This window comes from Pieris brassicae, chromosome 3 (genome assembly GCF_905147105.1).
Source record: "Pieris brassicae chromosome 3, ilPieBrab1.1, whole genome shotgun sequence".
NCBI lineage: Eukaryota > Metazoa > Arthropoda > Insecta > Lepidoptera > Pieridae > Pieris > Pieris brassicae.
In genome coordinates, this window is record NC_059667.1 from 20,286,409 (window position 1) to 20,307,066 (window position 20,658).

The 20,658-nt window shown below is 32.5% G+C and overlaps 2 protein-coding genes across 4 annotated transcripts; one reads left to right on the top strand and one right to left on the bottom strand.

Moving 5' to 3' along the window:
- Positions 1-1,868: 1,868 nt before the first annotated feature.
- LOC123706992 (activin receptor type-1) lies at positions 1,869-15,202 on the bottom strand. 2 transcript variants are annotated; one of them, XM_045656710.1, is made up of 12 exons: positions 15,079-15,194; positions 14,529-14,640; positions 13,906-14,091; positions 13,181-13,393; positions 12,818-12,915; positions 12,011-12,174; positions 11,559-11,744; positions 11,194-11,340; positions 10,853-11,034; positions 9,754-9,964; positions 7,698-7,838; positions 1,869-1,992 (listed from the first exon to the last, which is right to left on the bottom strand). In XM_045656710.1, exons 1-12 carry the CDS (start codon positions 15,137-15,139, stop codon positions 1,945-1,947), a joined length of 1,749 nt encoding a protein of 582 aa, XP_045512666.1. In that variant the 5' UTR covers positions 15,140-15,194; the 3' UTR covers positions 1,869-1,944. The 2 variants fall into 2 exon arrangements, with proteins under 2 accessions (XP_045512666.1, XP_045512665.1); XM_045656709.1 differs by having other exon boundaries at positions 1,870-1,992; positions 14,529-14,643; positions 15,079-15,202.
- A 532-nt stretch (positions 15,203-15,734) lies between these two features.
- Positions 15,735-20,617, top strand: LOC123707548. 2 transcript variants are annotated; one of them, XM_045657671.1, is made up of 7 exons: positions 15,735-15,987; positions 16,145-16,269; positions 16,640-16,724; positions 18,132-18,191; positions 18,849-19,024; positions 19,846-19,949; positions 20,365-20,617. In XM_045657671.1, exons 1-7 carry the CDS (start codon positions 15,906-15,908, stop codon positions 20,561-20,563), a joined length of 831 nt encoding a protein of 276 aa, XP_045513627.1. In that variant the 5' UTR covers positions 15,735-15,905; the 3' UTR covers positions 20,564-20,617. The 2 variants fall into 2 exon arrangements, with proteins under 2 accessions (XP_045513627.1, XP_045513628.1); XM_045657672.1 differs by lacking the exon at positions 18,132-18,191.
- Positions 20,618-20,658: the final 41 nt, after the last annotated feature.

The following is a 20,658-nucleotide window of genomic DNA, read 5'->3' on the forward strand; positions in this document are numbered from 1 at the left end:
CCAAATCATAACCTAAAATCCCCTAAATCAAGAAACTCGTAGGGTAAAAGTAAGGAAAGAAGTTGTACTTTCTTTTGTATAAGGTTCTAAAGAAATTCCTTTGTAGCCTTTTGACCTATCCTAACTAACTTATCCTATATCTAATGCTTTTCATAGTGCAGTGACGCAGGTGGTTTCAGAAATTGATCTGGCTAATGAGACAATACTCTAGTTGCAGTGTTGGAAAGGCACAATGAATTCCGCAGGAGGACAACTGTAATAGTCCAAATATTCTCCGCAAATGAGAGATAAACAAAACATCCAGGTCGCGAATACAAGGCTGCTAGCAATTTTAGATCATATCCTATAGTCGTAGATTATTTTATTCGAAGAGGTACTTAAAGGCATCACTTGTTATTTGTCATAGTTAAAGTGGAGTTTATTCAATTCACTCCAATGCAGCAGTTCATCCAAATCCAGTTGCATACACTGTCTGTTTGTCTGAATTTCTTTAAAAATCCTAACATAGTTGACAAATAACAAGTTTGGAACATTTAATAACGCTCTGAAGGTCGTTAATTACAATCAGAAATAGCAACGGTCTTAGATTTGAACCCTGGCTAATACCAGAACCTGTTGCTATGGTATGGTGTAGCTGCGAGATATATTGTCCATATGTAACTCATTGGTTACGATTTGATAGGTTACTAGAAAAAAACTTAGCAGAACAGGTCCATCTGCTGTTAACTTTTGGTGAAGAATGTCGCCATCTTTCCGACTCGAAAGCATTTGCTTTGTGAAAATCCAAATATACTACATCTACCTTATCAATTTCTCGTAACACAATGTCAGCCAATGACAAATATTTGTATTAACTGACCTATGTGAAAGAAAGGCGTGCCGACAGCAACACATTTGCGTGAAGATTTTGGTAAACTGAAAGTTAAGAACAGTGAACTAAACTTTATTGATAAAACTGTATTTCTAGGCATAACAATAGATAATAAACTCCAGTGCGGCCCACACATAGACTCCTTCGAATATGCTAAGCTCTAAAGAAAATCCGACTGTTAAATCATCATAGCTTAAGTATCATTGCTACTTTCACAGTGTTATATCCTACGGAATTCTACTGTGGGGTGCTGCTGCAGAGGTTCAATCCGTATTTATGCTGCAGAAGCGGGCTGTCCGGGATTTTGTTGTTTCCCCAAGGGAGCCGGTACGGAATAAGTTTAAGGAATTAGATTTACAACACTATCTGATATTGAACCTCTTCAATCCATATTTATGCTGCAGAAGCGGGCTGTGCGGGATTTTGTTGTTTCCCCAAGGGAGTCGGTGACTTTCACCAGTATAATACTCGAAAAAGAACTAATTTGAGAGTAAGACCAACCAGGCTCCAGGGTACCAAACCACTTCTTATATGGAAATTGTATTCGTTTTTACAACAAACTCTCAAGCGAAATGAGATAAATATCCCTAAATAATTTCAAAGCCCTCTTTAAACGTAAATTAATCAATAATAGTAGTTTATGCAACTGTCATATAATAAAGGGTATTAAAAGTGTAGTTTAAAAAATAAGATAACACGAGTCTTTAATACCTAATTATATGCAGTTGCATACAATACTTTATTTTATCTCATGGCTATAGGTAGTTACATTAAAATAAATCCAATATAAAAGAAACAAATTATTTATTATAATAATTATCCACATTTTGAATATTGCAATTATGACACAGAACCTGAATAACAGGCTGGGAGGCGGTATAAGAGCTAGTCGTTGTCGGGGTTGACAATGGACCGTTTATATTAATTTCATTTTTATTATTTTCTATGAAATTGAGTATCGAATTGGATGTTAATTTTGTTAGTCTTAGAAACGTCTATGTAGCCTTCTGCAGCTGTTGTTAATTTACACCCACCGTGACGCTTTAGTGCTGTTATGTCTCCGCCAGCATCGATTAGTAAGGTCGCAGAAGCTCTGCGGAAGCAATGTCCCGTGTACGAACCTGAGTTTGGAAGATTAAGATAACTGGATAACTTAAGATAACACAACATTCCAAATTCGTTAATACCACACTTTGTTGGTTGCATTTCCCAGAAATGTAATTCAAAAAGAAGGAAGGATTGCTACATGAATTTGGTCGCAGTTCTATATATTGTTTACATAATCGGTAATATTTGCCCGTTATGGTAAAAGATTGGTCTATTTTGTTTTTTGTGTTCCAAATTTTAACTAAAATTGATGATTCGAATACTTAGACGTCTTTGAATTTAATGTTGGAACCCATTATTACAAATATTAGTGCAATGTTATAAGTACTTAAGTAATATGAAGCCAGTATCTATGTATAAAGCCATTAGTGAGATTGCGTTTAGTAACTAATATATTGTTACGAAGACGGGTCGACTGCATGTTTCTAGATTTTTCCACTAGTTAGAGAACTTTTCAGCAGGCTGTAATATGATTTCTGACCGTTTCAGGAGAGGGTCAATCACATATTAGAAAATTGTAATTTTCATAATGTTACCCTAGTTTTCAGGAAGCTGAAACCTTTTTTCAGTCGGTTTTAGAACATGTGTAGTCGAGTGGTGCAGTTTTCAGGAGACCCGTTTTCAGGCGTTTTCAGGCCTAGTTATACCCCTTTGATGAAGGAATATTCTAGACCGAACTTTCTAGGTGTGAGACAAGGACGAAATGATAGGAGAGAGAGAGAGAGAAGATCAGAACTTTCTCGAAACTAGACGAGCACTCTAGAACGCCGTACGACAAGGACGGAGCAACGTGCGAAAGAGACAAAGAGTGCGAACGTTCTAGAATTGTGCAATCGCTACTCAGTAGCAAGCCCGCCTAGAAAGTTCTCGAATATTGTTTAGAATTATTCCCAGGGATATATAAGCGAGCCGAAACGCGACTAGTCACTTAGTTTTGAATGCGATAACAAGAGCGAAACACCGAAGCGATAAAGTGCGAATAAAGTGAATATAAGTGATAAAGTACTGTGTGAAGTGTGCATAAGTGAAGTAATTAGTGACTGTGTTTTTGTGTGCTATTAGTGCATTTCTGCAATTAATTTATGCCCATAAATTCCTCATTGATTTATTAAGAAATAAACCTTTGAAGAAATCTACGGCATTTTCTATCCGATCCCCTAGCTCGTAACAATATTGTATTTAACTTTTATTTTTCTATCTAATAAATCAATACTTCTTACCTTCGCTGAAAGATATAATTTATCGGGCGCTTCATTTAAAAATTTATTGAAGTGTTCAGCTGAAACTGTCTTGGCTTTCTTCCCTTTTTATCCTTGTGATTTACGTTTCAGAAATGATACAAATTTTGAATATTTGGTAATATTAATTTCGTTGTAAATACTGTGTACTTTTCATCATATTATAATCATAGAATATTTAGACTATAAGGACGACCACTTAAAGTTATCCGATTACTCTTGAAATTAGGCTAGCAAAACGTTTTCGGTAAATGAGTTAGCCTTTTTGTTCATTTTCCAGCTCATTAAGTCTTGGTAACCTATTTTGTCGTACGCTTTTCTTGATTTTTCGGTCAAAAGACTATTTCGTCAGTTTCGTAGCTGTTTCTAGAATGGCCGGTGCTACTAAATTTTCATCAGTATAGTCGGTGTTGCTAGACACTTTTGCTACTAAAATTTTAATTCGTATGTACGAAATAGCGCCAAAATGGAAAGCCTGTTATTGGTCTATTGGATCGGATGCAGCGCGCTCACCACAGATAATGTGTACTTAAATTGAATTGAAACCTCCTTGGTCGGGACACATTGTATTTTAATAATGAAAAAAATGTTTTAAAGCATTGTTTTGTTAGGAGAATAATGCTTTAATTAAATTTTTTAATTTTCTTAAAGACGTATGTAAATAAAACATGCCAATAAAAGTCTGTATTTCATTTCATAATTATAATATTACCGAATGAGATTATATAAAGCTATATATAAATTTGACGATTTTTTTAGTCATCCTTATCCTTGGGATTGACGTGTTCAAACAATTTGTATGACTCAAAACTTGGAGATTAAAAAGAATGGTGGAGAATTTCTTGCCCGCGCTACGCCCTTGACTTGCTTTGTATAAATGTAAATGTAGAATCAATTAAACATCTTTTCTGTTGATGTTCACAAGTGTACTTGGTAAGCTATATGAATAAATTTATTTTGAGTTTGAATGGTACTCATGCCGCAAATGCTTCATACATATAAGTACACCTGAAGAAGTATAGTATATATGTATAGGAGTATTTAAAAACTTTTTTAACAAATATTTTATTTATTTCATTGAATAAATATAAAGACATTAAATAGGAACATGTAGTATATTTCTTTTTGTATTAGGATTTCAAAAATAAAAAAAATATAGACAAATATTTTATTTCTTATAATCCGACGCAAACGTAAACTAAATATTTACATGTGAACACAACATATTCAAATGGAAACATATTTTTTTAATAACATCAATTTATGATCTATGGTTTATTATTGTCTATGGCGGAGAACTCCATTTTTCTTTGACCTAATATGGCATGAAACCCTTACTCAAAAATGCATAATTTCATCTTTCGCAAATATTATTTAAATATATGGATACATAAAAGGAACATATCTATTCTCTACAGACCATATATTAAACAGTCAAAGATTTTGACACCTGACATTGACAAAGGCATAGATAATATGAAATATGGCATCATAATTTAAATCAATCCGATAAACGAATTTTACTTTTAAAAATAAAATATATATTTAGAATTAAAATATTAACCATAAATTTAATCAGATTTTAAACTTCAAAAGATTAAATGACATTCAATTTGGAAATGGTATTTAAAGTAAATAGATTTTTAATTATTAGGCTTAAACTAAATGCATATTAAGATACACTTTTAACAATTAAAACTAACAATTTTAGTGCTAATTTAACAAGTGGTTAGCAAACTGCACCTTCGGGAATTCTACATTTAATTTTGTATTTAGTTTGAAGTTATTTCAACAATGTCTCCAATAAATTTTTGCGGGTTTACTGAAGGTGCACGAGATTCATTAAATAACACTTGTTTACATTAAAGTACATGTTTTAGCACCTTATATAAGGCTGCGATGAGATTTACAAAGTATATTACAATTTACAAACTATCCTATGTGCTATTTTTCAATCGTAATATTAAAGTGATATTGTACGAGGTCGTGCGTTCGAATCACGTCTTTGGACATTTTTTTGTGTACGCAACACTCGCTCGTACTTTGAGGGATTAATATTCCTTATTGAGTTTCAAAACTTATGTACGGTGAAATGGTTTATCCTTGAAATTTAAACCTCTAAGAAAAGTCTGTGACTGTGTCTATCTTTTTACTACATATATTTTGATATATATTTTGTTCTAAAAAACATTATTTGTGTGTATATTCTTTATGAACGCGAATACTGATCCTTTTCTACACTAACTATGGAACATCTTTAGAACAATACTACCTGAAATCTTCAAAAGTATAATTTTAAACAACAAAATGGTATAATTAAAGCTATTATATATATGTATATTTTAATTCAGAGCATGGAACCATAAAATGTTTAAAAATTTACATTTTTCACTATCTATTTCCGATTGAAAAATAGGTACGAACTATACAATTAGGTATTCCGAATTGGAATAAATATCAGAAAATAACTGATCCCACAGGAATAATATACAGGAATCCAGACAAATATTTTGGAAGATTTTAATATAAATGAACATATTACTTTTAGATATTCTCTAGGATCAGCTATTAAAATGTTATATTACAAAATGTTACACTATACAATGTGTATTTACATATGTAACGAATTTAAAATACTAATCGGCACTTTTATTTATTATCTAATGAATGGCCGTTTTAAACCCATCTCTTAATTAAACTAAACAAACAAACTAAATCAGGTTCATCCTCCTTTAACTAAAGACTCCTTTGTCAAATTGTGTTTACAGTAATGTAAATAGATTTGAATACTTTTGCTTTTACATTTAATTTATACGAATTAAACTCATTTCATATTATTTTTCAGCGCCATCTATTTTATTGAACAATGGCCAAACGGATGATACCGACGCGCAAAGACACTGAAAATTAGTACGCTCTTTTCTTGAAGGACCCTAAGTAGGTAGGAGGAGGAGGATCCAGCTATCTCAGTAGGTAGCTGGATCCACATATGTGGTGCACGGCAAAAAAATGCTTTAAGTGCAAAATAGTATACTTATAATATATTTATTATAACTTTACCAGTTTATTGATGATTTGAATAGCGCTGGTAGTGTTCCGCGCCTTGTCAACAACCGAAAATTGTAACACGATATAACAAGTTTTGTGCCTCTGTTTGATTAATGTTTTCATTGATTTTGTATGGACGTTTTTTTCTCGTAAATTTAAATTTAAAAGAATTTGTACTGTGGTGTAGCCCTTGTATTAAGTAACACTTGGTCTCTGAACCAAGTGTTTTTCGGTGTTTTTGTACTTTATAATGTCTAAACAATAATAATTAAAAATAAAAAAAATCTCTCTATAGTATAAGCGGTTATTCACACGGTACAAAAATATCTAATATTCATGATAAATTTGTATTTGCTATTAGTAATGCTAGTTTTTGTACCAGTTGCATCACCTACGTATTGAGAACTGCATAGAAATTGCATTCAAGAATCGCTATCGCTATTCATCGTCGGTGGTTTAAATAAAATAGATGTTTTATTTATCTAATGGTAACTAAAGTATATTAAATTCGAAGTATACATTAGATAACATTTGTACATAGATATGAACGCTGATTTTATGAATCAAATATTTACTGAATCTTTCGTAGTTGTATAGAATTGTGATGAGATCAGATGAACATTTTTAATATAAATGCAAAAATTACATAAATCTTCAGTAAACACGCGAGTATATTGTTTTTAATGCTTTCGAAATACGTAAAGTTCTCGGTTTAACTCGCGTAAGACAATTTGACAATGCTCAAAACTAGATTACGTTAATAAGAGATAGGTTTTTATGACTTAAATTTTATTTTTTATGAAGGCGGCTTATTATATTAGTTTATTTTGTATTCGCTTTTCAGTCACTTAAAACTAAAGTCTTTGACAGGCCTTTTTCATGGTCAAAAAACGTACACTTTGCTTACGTCACACTCATAGAATTCACATTTGATATCATTACGTAAAATAACTGATGGCGCCACGGTCGGCATTGTAAATCATGACGATTGTTTTAAATAAAACCTTCATAGGTTTGACGTTTGACATTTGACATTTGGTAAAAACCACACAAAACCCTTAAAGGAACACTCAACAGTAATGCCATCTAGTGAGCAAAACAAACGTTCATATACCAAACAGTAACCCCCCATATAACGCTGTTTTTCCCCTATAACGCGAAGATTTCTCATGTCAAATTTCTGTAGTGAGTAATTTATAATGATTCGTCAATTAGTTTTTGCGTACCTATTACAATTGTATTATTATGTAATTACACTAAATTACTTTATTCAATTAATGTTCCTAGTTTTTGACTTATTAAAAAAAATCGTACAACGCGGTTCGATTCTACCGCATTATAGGTGGGTTACTGTACATTAATTAATATAAGACCACATTTATATTATGAGAAAATTTACAATATAAAGCCAATTTCGATGTTTACACTGATACCTCATTATCATCGTCCAAATGTATCGCGTTGTCATTTGCCGCTAACTTTAGTAGTGTCTTCTTTATTCTTAACGCCGGGAGTCGAACTGACGCATTCTGATGCCAGCATTCCCTCATTATGGCCGCCACGCCGATCATTGTCTGAAATTAGTTAATTGTACATCAAAATGATTTATCATAGGTAATTGTTTTTAAGCATATTTTTTAATACCTAGGTAACACTGAAAATGTTTAGAAAAAAAAACGCTTAATGTAGAAAGTTGACAATACTTCTATTGTTTTTCGAAGTAATCTCCGTTCCTGTCTACACATCGTGGCATTCGATAGAACCACTGAGAAAACCAGTGGGCCCATTCTTCCTTAGGTCTCTTCTATGGATTTTTCGTACGCTTTCGCCGTATTTTCAGGGCTCATAAAGCGAATACCTCGAATTTTATCTTTAGTTCTTGGGAATGAATGAAAGTCTCCGGGCGCCAGGTTGGACTGTATGGCGGATGACTCATTATCTCGACACCTGCCATAGTCAAATATTCAACAGTCCATTTTGCGGAGTGTGCTGAAGCATGGTCGTGGTGAAAGAAGATCCTGCTTCGAGAGCACTGCTTTCCATCCATTCCATCTTCTAGCACAACTGTCGCGAAATGACCTTAACGACCAAAGAATGAGGCAATCATCTTTTTTCCTTGACTAAGTTGGCCGATCCTCGAAAGGAAACACCCACTGAGCTGATATATATCCAGCTTTCATCACCTGTGACGATGTCAAATACAGCATTTGAGTCATCGCCGTTGAACTTATCTAACATTTGGCGACACCAGTCCATGCGAAGGTATTTCTGGTCGTCGGTTAAGGTATGGGGAATCCATCTGGTACAAAGCTTTCTGACGCCTAAATGTTCGTGTAATATTTTTTGAACTTGACTCATACCAATGCCAAGGCTTGCCTGATGATAGGTCACTCTCTTATCTTCCTCTATCATGCTTTGCATAGCTCTGATGTTATCTTCAGTAGTCCCTGTTAAAGGACGGCCTACACGCGGATCATCATTGAGATTGCTACGACCAAGCTTAAACTCGTTAAACCAATTGTTAACACTGGCACGAGATGGGACTTCATTAAGAAATGCTAATCGCAGCCTATCATAGCTTTGTTGAAAATTTTCTCGCGTTAGGTTTATTTTCACGTGTAACAAGAGTTTCAGATTTGCCGCCAATTCACAAAATCAAATGACAAATGAATACAATATACTACATTAGGTTACCAAAGAGTTCTAAAATTGAAAATCGAAAAAAGTTTTCATTAACAATGTTTCTAACTGGCCAGTTCTAAACATTTTCAGTGTTACCCACGTATGCAACAGGAGGCTAACAGGCAGTAGGCTCATCTGATAATCAGTTAAACCGCCCCCAAAGACACTCACATTGCCAGAGGGCTCGCAAGTCCGTTGCCGGCCTTTTAAGAATTGCTACGCACTTTTATTTCTTTATTCTTTCTAATTTAGTTTGGGAGCGTTCATGTATTACGTCACGCAATTATTGGAGATATATAGATATTCGTTATGTAATACTTGAACGCTCCTTTAAAAAAAATCTTGGATTTATGATAAACGAGAGATTTAGTATTATTTTACGATAACATTTTCCCAAATTGATAAACTCACCAATCTCATATAAAATTATAAGTAACCAAACGGCAAGTGCGCTCTGATTGGTCGAATGAGTCACTAACCTAACCTAACCGTTTAGAATCTTACAAATGGACATCCGTTAGTTTACCAGACGTTGCAAATTGATAAATTAGCGAAAATGTGGGCATAACATAATACAAATTATGTCTTGTTTAGATTTTATAAATTTCCTAGGACTTTATATATATATATATATATATATATATATATATATATATATATATATATATATATATATATATATATTCCGGTGACATATACACTTCTTATTATAATATAATATAATTAATTTCAGCACTTGTAAAGTTCTAAAATCTTCTATGTAATGTCATATGAAGATCAATCAAAAAATTAAAAAAAAAAACTCACCGGATGACTATCCACAGGGGGTTCCGGCCTCGCTCCTTCCACACATACAATCTTCCTCATATCCTCAAAACTGGGATCGTGTCCCACCAGCTCGTAAAATGGCGGCCGGTGCTCTGCAGCTGGACACACCCGCCTCATCACCTCCCAAAGGACCAAACCAAACGCGTATATATCGCATTTGCGGTAGCAATCGAAGCTTTGGAGGTTCATACTAAAATAAAAATTAGCAATTCAACTGAGCACTTAGGACCAGCTTACAGCGATCTTGACTTTAATATTGAAGCTAAATAAAACAATATCGTTCCAAAACCCACTCTCGAGTTGGGATCCTACACCATTAGCACAGCACTATTCGTGAATTCGAATCGTTAAACGTTGATAGATTTTGTTAGGAAGGTTTGAGCAGCGCCCCGTGTCCGTATTTGGAACTAATCTTATAGATATCAAAAGATATAAAACACAATGTTCCAAATTTGAAAACAGAACTTATTATAATTTTGTTTTATTGTAAATTTTTCAAGAAAGTGGATTTTTCTAACAAATATAATTGATATTGAACCTGTAAGCACTTGATTTATACATGTAGACACTGATGCGTTATACAATAATGTTCATGATAAATAATTTAATTTAACATATAAAGATAACAATTTGAAAATATAGTGTAAACTCCGTGTAACGTCCGTAATTAAGTACTTTTTAAGTTGCTAAAATTAGTAAAAACTGCGCAGCTGTGTACGTTCTTGTGTCACTTTATTACATTATCACAATAAACTCAATTTGTCGGCAACATGTATACGAACTTTCTAAGAAATTCGATTGCTTGCACATGTAGACTGTTGTTGACCATGACTAAAAAGTAGGAGTCATGGATTATCTCCATTTAACGACAACTGAGACCAGACCGTTCAGATTTGTTATATAGAGTTAACATATATTATTTACTTTACTGTATATTTAATTAATTTTGTTTCTCGATTCAATCTGTCTTTTTATATTTATTGTATTATTTTTAATATAATTAAATATAAACTCTTCCAGCAAACTCTTCAGTGGTTTTCTGGTGCTTGTACCTCTATATTAAATGAATAAAACTCACGTCTGATCCAGCATCTCAGGGCTCATATATCTCTTAGTTCCTTGGCGTGGATTGTGCATCAACCCTGCGGAGACATGATGCCTGGTGACTGCCAACCCTAGATCAGCGATACAACACTCTCCATTAACTTTAACTAAGATATTCTTCGATTTTATGTCGCGGTGAGCGATCGCCGGTTTGCCCTGAAAAAGAAGAAATCTATATTAATTACAGTAGGTTACTGGAGATTCAGACTAAAAACTAAGCTCTAAGAATGATTTTGGATACTACATTATTCTGGATGTTGACATAGAGGAGAAAAATGTAGGACTGAATAATTATGTATGAAATCATATACACACCTGTGTGCCATGTATATCTGTATGTAGATGCAGTAAACCGTTAACAATGGACAAACAGATGACCATCATCTGATGTCGGGTTAAAGTTGTCCGACTCAAATGCTCATATAGTGAACCCAATGGATGGAAGTGAGTTATCAACCACAGCTGGAAAAGAAATACAGGTGTAAAATGTTTTCAATAGAGAAGTAGTATTGACTAAAGTGTACGACTCAACCGTGAGGTGTAGAAACACCTCATCTCATGTCATATCTAATTATTTTGCAACAGTCAGGCACAGAAGGCTGACCACCGTATATAAAATTGATTTAAAAAATGTAAGCAATTTAAGGACTATACATAATTTAATATTAAAAATTCATTACCTGCGTGCAACTATTCCGGCTGGTCATATCACTTCCAACATAAGCGAGTATATTGTCATGTCGAAGCAGGACAGTGCTATATATTTCAGTCTCTCTCCTCCAGCTGGCCTCATCCCGGGAGAAGAAGATCTTAACAGCCACACTATCTGCGTACCACGAGCCACGCCATACTTCGCCATATCGACCCTGGAAATATTAAATAAAATTTTATTTATTTTTGAATAAAATATGATGATCATCATCACTTACATAGTAAAAAAACGTTTAGTTTTAAAAAACAGATTATGAATCTTTTAATGTATTGACAATAAGAGCCCATTCCAGGTTAAATAATACTTGATACTCAGGTTAAATTTCCGGCGAAATAATAATTGTTTCGGTTTGGTAAGGAAATTTCATTTAAATTATAAAAAAAAAACTTCAAGGTGATATAAGTGTTGTATACCACATACCTTTCCTATCCTCTCGATTAACGTTACTTGCTTGGCCAGGGTCCTCTGCACCATCAAGGGCAGACCAGAGCCTGACCCACTGCTCATGGAAGTCTCTAGGTATTCCCGTAACGTGGAGTCACCAGCTGCTACCGCTCTCACTGCATTGGTGGAACCCTCCATACCTTAAATGAATAAGATTTGGATTATAATTTAGCTTGATAGTTTAGGTAAAGTACATGTTAGAATCGTTTTGGTAATTAACATAAATAAAAATAACTGCACAAATGTAAAAACAAAATGAGATAAAACATTTTTATATATTTATAAGAAAAATCATCAAAGGTCCATGTTTTAATGCATATCTCAAGTCACAATCTTGTATTTAGTACTATCATGTATGTCAAGCTACATACAGAAAAACTGTTTTAAGAGCTCCTGAAATTATATTTACTATTGATTGACATTCTAGAAGACTATATAACAAAAACAAAAATGACTAAATTAATCTGTGTACATGTATGTAATACATGGTGTTTATCAATTCACTTTGAAACTGACCAGCACTCAACCAGACTGTATTGTATATATTTTCCAAATCATTTCTTTTTTTATAACCATTCACTTTCTGACTGAACTAGTCTTGAAATATACATTTGCGAAGGCTACTGCTTTAGCCTACATCTATTTTTTTTAGAATATTTCACATTCCCATGAGTCAAAAATATTAAGCATTATGTGACTTAGTCTTCCATTTTATTCGGTTCAAGCAATATTTGGTGCATTTTTTAACATATGCCTTGGAAGAACTTGGTATAACTGTACTACCTTCGTAAAATGCACTGGTGACTGGCATGTTGTAAGTATTGTTTGAAAAGTAATTAAAATCTTTTCCTAGCTTCTGAGCTGCTTGAAGCACTCGCAATCTGAAATAAATTGCAAGCATTATATTAATAATAATTCTTCTAAACTAATTAACATTTATATTCTTTATTGATTTCACTGTAACTAATTAAAATAATTTTTGAGTTTTAGAGCTAAATAATGGTGATTATTTACTTATTGCTTATTGTATCAATCCAAAACAATTATTGTTTCTCAGAGAATTGGACTCTGCATACCATCAGACCACTTATTCAGGGCAATGGATGATAATGTGGTTACTTAGAACTGTCCTGAAAGCATTGTTACCTGTGTGTCCTCCTTAATACAAGTATAGCCATAATAGCTATAACGCTGACAATGACCACAGAAGCCAACACACTGACCCATAGCTTCCAAGCATTTGCAGTTAGCGGTTCTATTGCAGTGTCAGCAGGTGACAGTTCAGGAAAGCTACCACTATTGCACATGTCACCTTGGCAACAGGTGATATTTAGCTGGCCAGCATGACGTTTGCGAGGCCTGAAATTATAACTTATCATTCTCACACCACAATATTATGCACTAAAATCTATTAAACATTTCTTTAATTTATATGTCTACAGAGTAGAACATTACCTGGCTTAGGTATGTGAAGTTACATACTTTTAGCAAAAACTTAAAAACAACTTTTTATGACACTGGTTTACATACCTTATATACCAGTGTCATAAAAAGTTGTTTTAGGTTGGTACCTAAAACAACATGAGCTGGTGCTCATTAATGAATGAAACATCTATATTGATAGCTAATTGCATAAGTTGATATAACAACAATTATATTAATATTTGTTTTAGTAAAAAGTAATTCAGCAAAGTTAAAAGTAAAGGCAACTTTAAGATCAGCTTTTAATGCTTTTCTACTCAAAACAATTACTTTTTACTGGGATAAACAAAACTACAATAAGAACTTAGGAATGTTTAAAATGATGTTACCTCTAAGCCAATACAAAGTATACATTGTTTGATATTTTAAAACATGGTCAAAATACAAACCCTTGTGAATGTTGATTAGTATGACAGGTAAATTGATAGTGATCTCGTCTTGTGGAACAGCCCCTGCTATATCGGAGTTCACCATCAGATGCCCGGACAGTTGACTTGAAACAATAAAGTGCCGATCCACATATTTGTTCTGTGGAATCATCACATTCTGGTGATTCACATTGATGGCATTTATACCTGCGGATATAAAAACATATTAAAGATATAATTATTATAATACATAACTCTTAGGTGTCTTACCTAACAAACCACAGAATTTAATATGTGAAAGTAAACTGTGAGACCTTGGAGATAAAATTTTAATGTAATGTTTTTGGCAGAGTTGTGTTTAACATGATCAACTTTTATTAGTATATCTTACTACTAATAAAGCTAAAATTACTTACCTCTTTTGAAACTTTCTTCTCCTAAGCGGCAAAGGCATAGAGAAACGTTAAAACATTCATTTTACTAATAACTAGTTTATTGTTTATAACAAACACCTAAATTGCACTAATCAACAATATTTTCAAAGGTATTAAAAGTAAAATTTATAAAGACTAATAGGTATTTATGAAAAGTAGAAGCACTTGACTGATTAAACCCTTACATATTCAGAATATAACTTTTTTTACCTTGGGTGGTGCACCATCTTTTTATCGACTGTGTCATCAAGCAGGAGATTGTCTGCTTGGGTTTGTATGTTAGTAAGGCCATCATCCTCAAAATTGTCCAGACCTGTGAGGCCTGCTGCAAAGAATGTCAAATTAAATGTATAAAGCAATTGTTGCATACATACATAAGATATGGATATATTTAGGTTTATTTAGTGTATCACGTCCCATTTCAATATTTTTATCTATATATTATTGTAGGCAATTGTTAATTTTAATGATACGAAAAGATTCCTAATTTTCTTTAAAATATAGGTACTTCCATATTGCTTTTTTAAATGAATTCCATTAAATACTGGTAACTGTATAAGATGGATGTAGGTCTCAGTTAGAAGTTAAAGAAAAAATATTCTTAAAACGACGTAATGAAAAACAATAATAAAACATGCTGGAGGACGCGGATGTTCCCATTTCCCTCGAATTTCGAGGTAATACAAGCACTACACTTCCACGCGCATTCTAAGTAGTTTCTGGCAAAATAATGACTTATTTTATAAATAAAATTGCTTACCATAACCAGCACTTATTAATAAAAATGTGTATAAATATGCTACAATGACAACGTCCGCCATTCTTTACTCATCATAACAAAGCTCTGAAGTAATCAAATCAACCACTTATTATTATGATTGATTCAAAACACCATAACTGTAAAAAAACAAAGCAAGTAAATTCATTTAATACAATATTATTTTATATGAAAATAGTTTTATGAAAAGATTAAAAAATTACGCCATAAACATTTTAAAAAGACGTTTTAGTTGCAAAACTTCCAGACGTTCGTTCAAAAATTATAACGAAATTTAAAGTCTTGCGCGATTATATTTTTATAATAAATTGTTACTTATGAACAATTTATTGTAGACTGTGATAAACAATTTATCTATTCTTTTAATTTTCAACATAAATATAAATAACTAAATTATAGAGCTTTTATAAAAGTTTGTTAAAAATGTTGAACAAATTTATTTTTTGCAAAATGAACGTCTTGAATTGATTTCTAACTTACATTGAAATAAAAGGCTAAACAATATAAACTTTTGTAACATTCATATTGAAATAATAATATTGACATGTAATTTAGAGTTTTATGATACTATTTCTAAATCCCACTTTTCTGGAGTGCTCTATAAGCTTTGGTCAGTGGTCTATACCCTATGACTCGATTCAAAAATGTCGGTTGCTTTTAGTTAAGTTGTTTTGAAGTTTCGTTGTTATATATTTTAAAACTTTTGTTTATTGATTACTAAAATAATTAATATCGTCTAACTTTGTTCATCGGTTGCCCTATTGCCTTACCAGTTTTTAATACGAAATATACAGAGAACTTTAGGAAAAATGCCCAGAACGAAACGACCCGTTAAAAAACAGGAGAAAGTTGTTGATAGCGATGATACTCTAAAGAGAATAAAAAAACTATGTAATATTATTATACTCATTTCCATTAGTTGATAAATAAGTATTTTGATGATTTTTCAGTGGTATTATATAGCATACATTTTGTGTGGACGTTACCAACAAATAGATAACTATATTCTTATTGAAGGATTACTAATTACTAATACTTATGTTTACAGCTAATGATCTAAAGGCGAAAATAGATTCACAGGCTCAAATGCAAATTGGAAGTATTGAGATTGCCTTCAAGATATTATTAGGCTCAATAAGTGCAACAAACTTGCAAAAGACTTTGGGTCAATTGGTTAGTATTTTATTTTATAATAGGCTTAAGGAATTAATTCATTTCTGAAATAAGTTATAAATTTTGGTTTGGTTTGGTTGCATGTTTGTTTGTTGTTGACTCTGCTGTTTTGTGACTCAATCAAATCAATATTTTTAACATCAAACCTTTTACAGAACAAATACTTTCATATTCCACAATCACGTTAAAGCACTTATTAGGCTGTAAAAGCAAAAAGTATATTTTTGAATTTTTCAGCAGCATGAAAATCATGGCCATGTTACATAAATTTAGTTTAAAATCAGTCTATGTAAAGTTATGATCTAATTGTTGTCTTCATTGTAAAAAAATTACATATGCTTGTTGATAAGAATGTAACCTTTTTTTTTAGAAAAATGAACTTCTTCTTAAAGAGCCCACAAACACCAGACAATCTAGAGTGACTGCATCAAGCCGTGCTGCATCAAATGATGATGGTATGCTCAATTACTCAATATTATAAAGTACACTTAGCAATTTCACATGCATTTTTGTTCATTTTATACCTACATTCTAGTGCATTCTATATTATAAAAAGCTTTTTTGGGTAAGATGCATAGTAGAGACAGCTAAGTATTTCTTCCGTACATATTTTTTTTAATGGGATTCAAACTCACCTCTAAGTCTGATCTTGTGAATGTTATCCTTAAAGTCAATATTCCTTCTGGATGATAATAACTTGTGTAAGTTTAGATTCATAGAAAATAATTACTGATCTTTAGTAGTCTAACACTACTAAAGATCAGTAATTATGGTATAAGATTTTTGACTATAATTAATAATTAAATTTATCTTAAATTAATCTTTTACTTGTAGTGTAGTCATTTGTAGAATGTAGATCTCTTATTTCTTCACTAATCTAGTTCCAATTATTTTATTTCAAATTATACATATACATTCTGATAATACATATATATTCTGATTTAATGTCACAGCAAGACCATCATATAAAAAAGGTCTAAGCAATAATTTGACACTTAAGTTACCTAAAGAACAGGCTACAATAATGTATATTATGGATATAATTTTTTTTTAATAAAAACAAAATACTAATAGTTGCTATCCATACATTGTATTTTCAAGCCTAAATTTTTAACTACTTTTTTCAAATTTTATTTTATGAACCTGTAATGTTTTTAGTCCTTGGTCACACAAAGTGATTGTGGCACATTACGCTCCTAATGAGCACTAAGGGTGAGAATGCAGAAATTAAACTGATAGTGAACTATGTCTAATCCCAATACATTCTTGACGAACAACAGTCGCACTTCGCTCTAAAGCTTATTATGAATCTCACCCTAAAACTGATCAAAATTTATTTTCACCAATAAAACGGTGGTAATATGTATATATATAATACTCAGAGATTAACTTTCAATTTAAAAAGAAACAAACTTTGAATCTTTGTTATTTGATAAAAAATATTCTTATTTCTATGATCACTAGTAATTTTCTTAATATTAGCATGTTTTTAGTATCAAGCTAAATATTTGCCAATTTTTTAATATATTATTTATCTACCCAGTTCAATTGTATAATATATTAGTATAGTTGTTTAAATATTTCAGGCATATATAGGTATGTTATTAAAAAAATATTCCAACACATAAGGTTGTCTTTACTGTCTCCCTGATCATCAGTGTTGATCGGTCAAGCTATTATTACATTTGCACTGAAGACGATCATTGACCTTTTGTAAAAGCTACTTACACTGGTGGGAATAGTGTGATACTAAAATCAACAGGTTCTGAATGTTTATTTGCTAATTAGGATGATTCTCTATAATATTTCGTCATGCACTACTTAACATCATTCCATTAATTTCCACTAACGCTTTGGGTCAGGCTACCTCACCGAGAACTCATCCCAGGGCTCCGGGGATCATGGTGCTAAGAAAACATTCAGTAAGTTAATTTTTTAATTCATTTAAGTTTGCGACTATGCTTTGTTTGTTTTGGAATTTTGAGGTTTAAGGTTGCGGTTCTTCATATTATCTTTGGTTTTTTGTTAAAGTGGAGTTTATTTAATGTTACTGTACTTATCTAATACCACCTCTAGCAAGATTCAAGATTCATTATTAATTCAAATTCTTTTGAATTGTTAATGAGCACATGCAAAATGATATAAAATTCAAAACATTATACGCGCTACTTTCGTTTCGTTCTGTCAAATTGTGTTTACGCTCGGATGACAAGAGACAAATGATACTGTAGTTAATGCAGGACGGCTGATTTATTTATATATTTATACATCGTTTATTTGCAAAGGAAGCGATATATTAAAAAAAATAACTGCACAATCAGCCATATTGAAATAGGCATCTAAATGTCATATTAACAATCGTAATGTCAATAAAAACAGGTAAGGTATTTATAATTGTTGTCCAATTACTTATTGTCTAAAAATGTCACATTATTTTGCATATTTATTATTTTGCATTTGCATCGTCCTGCAACATATATATATATATATATATATATATATATATATATATGTTGCAGGACGATTGTAGTTATATTTATTTTATAAAATAGTTAAATTGTACGTTATTTTTATTACAGTGCCGCCTTCAGCAACTCGTTCCATAAGGCGGTCTCGGTCAGCTGATGCCTCGGCCCATTCAGTTGCAAGGCCTTCAAAACGTGCCACAACGCAACGGCGGCGTAGCAAAAGCGTGTATCGTACGCCGGCTTATAATAGGAGTGCTGCAGTTAATTATCCTGTTATTACTCCTAAGGTATGTCACAAAAATATGTATATACAGTGTAAACTCCATGTAACGTCCCTCGATTTAACGCCGTATTCCATAAACATCGAAATCAATTGGCTTTTGTTGGTTTACTTTGTCTTCCATACAATGATTCATTCCACCCCACCACACCCACTCCCAGTAACGGAAACAATTGAGTAATAAACTACTTTTAATGTTGCTAAAACTGGTAAAAATTGCGTAGCTGTGTACGTTCTTTTGTCGCTATATTATCCTAGCCCGCAATAAACTCGACTGTCGGCATCATGCATGTATGTATGTGTGGACTCTGTTTCCGCACTTAGATGCTCAATAGGTCCATTGTGCGTACGGCATCATGCATACGAACTTTCTAAGAAATTCTTGTTTACAAATTGTCAATTCATGCATGTGTAGACTGTTGTTGACAACTAATTAGTAGGAGTCATGGATTATCTATACTTTTTCCTTTTCATTTAACGCCATAAAATACACAGACCCTTCAGTGTCGTTATATAGACTTGATACTGTATGTTATGCTAATATTTTTTTTATAACACCTTTCTAGGCCGCTAATGCCTGTTTGTTTTGTTATAGTAGAATTTTAATTATAGGCTGCCGATGTAACATATTTTTTTTAAATTAAACCCTTCCAAAATTAGTTTCATTCATGGATAAGGGTTTAAGACTTGGCGGTTCGAGTTTCTGCCTTATACTGAAAACTATCTACCGCGTTTATATTGTGAAAGAATTTCTACCTTGTCATAATTCAAAGCCCGACTTAATACTTTCGTTTAATGAAAGCTTTGTTACAATTTTAATCTTTTCAGGTGACACCTCACACACCGCTAACATTATTGCGTCAGCCAAGGCAGGGAGAGATGGTAGTGTCGATGTCTGGGTCACCTGTTATGGTGCCAAGCTGTGCTTATGCGTAAGTAATATTTCTGTTTGAAATTAAAATACTGATATATATAACTATTATTGCTAACTATAATTGCTACTGGCAACTTTTTATGGAATTTCATGAAGGCCCTTGAAATAGAATGCATTGTAATTTATATGACATACAACGATGTCCCCCATACGTTACTGAAATTAACATTCTTCTTGAAGAAAAAGAAGTCTACTGTGTAATTTTACTAAAAGTTCTACAGCCGCTTTAGCATATTTTATATAGCAAACTTTCCTTATACAATATATATGGTTTTTAAATTAATATTTATTATAGTGAGTTGCGTCATGTGATAAATATTTTGTTAATAGGCACAATTTAGAATGAAATAATTCTTACCTATGGTAACACTACAATTCTATAACAAATTTATAAGAAAAATGTTCTGTTTCAGAATGCAACCGGATGAAAAGGCAAATTGCAACATTCTACTCCGAGATGGTACAATGCTTTCCCTACAACCAAAGCAGCTCCGACAGTCACAGGCCTACATCCCGTTCTCTCTCATGGATGATAATGTCCTGCCTCAAATCAAGACACTCAAAGATAACCTGGATAAGTTTCTTAAACTCGGAGAAAGAGCCATGAAGTGAAATAGTGTTAGTGATAGTGACAAAGATATCCCAAAGTCAGTAAGCCTTTAGGCAGTTTGATTATTGTAATAATTTTATAAACTTCTTATTAATAC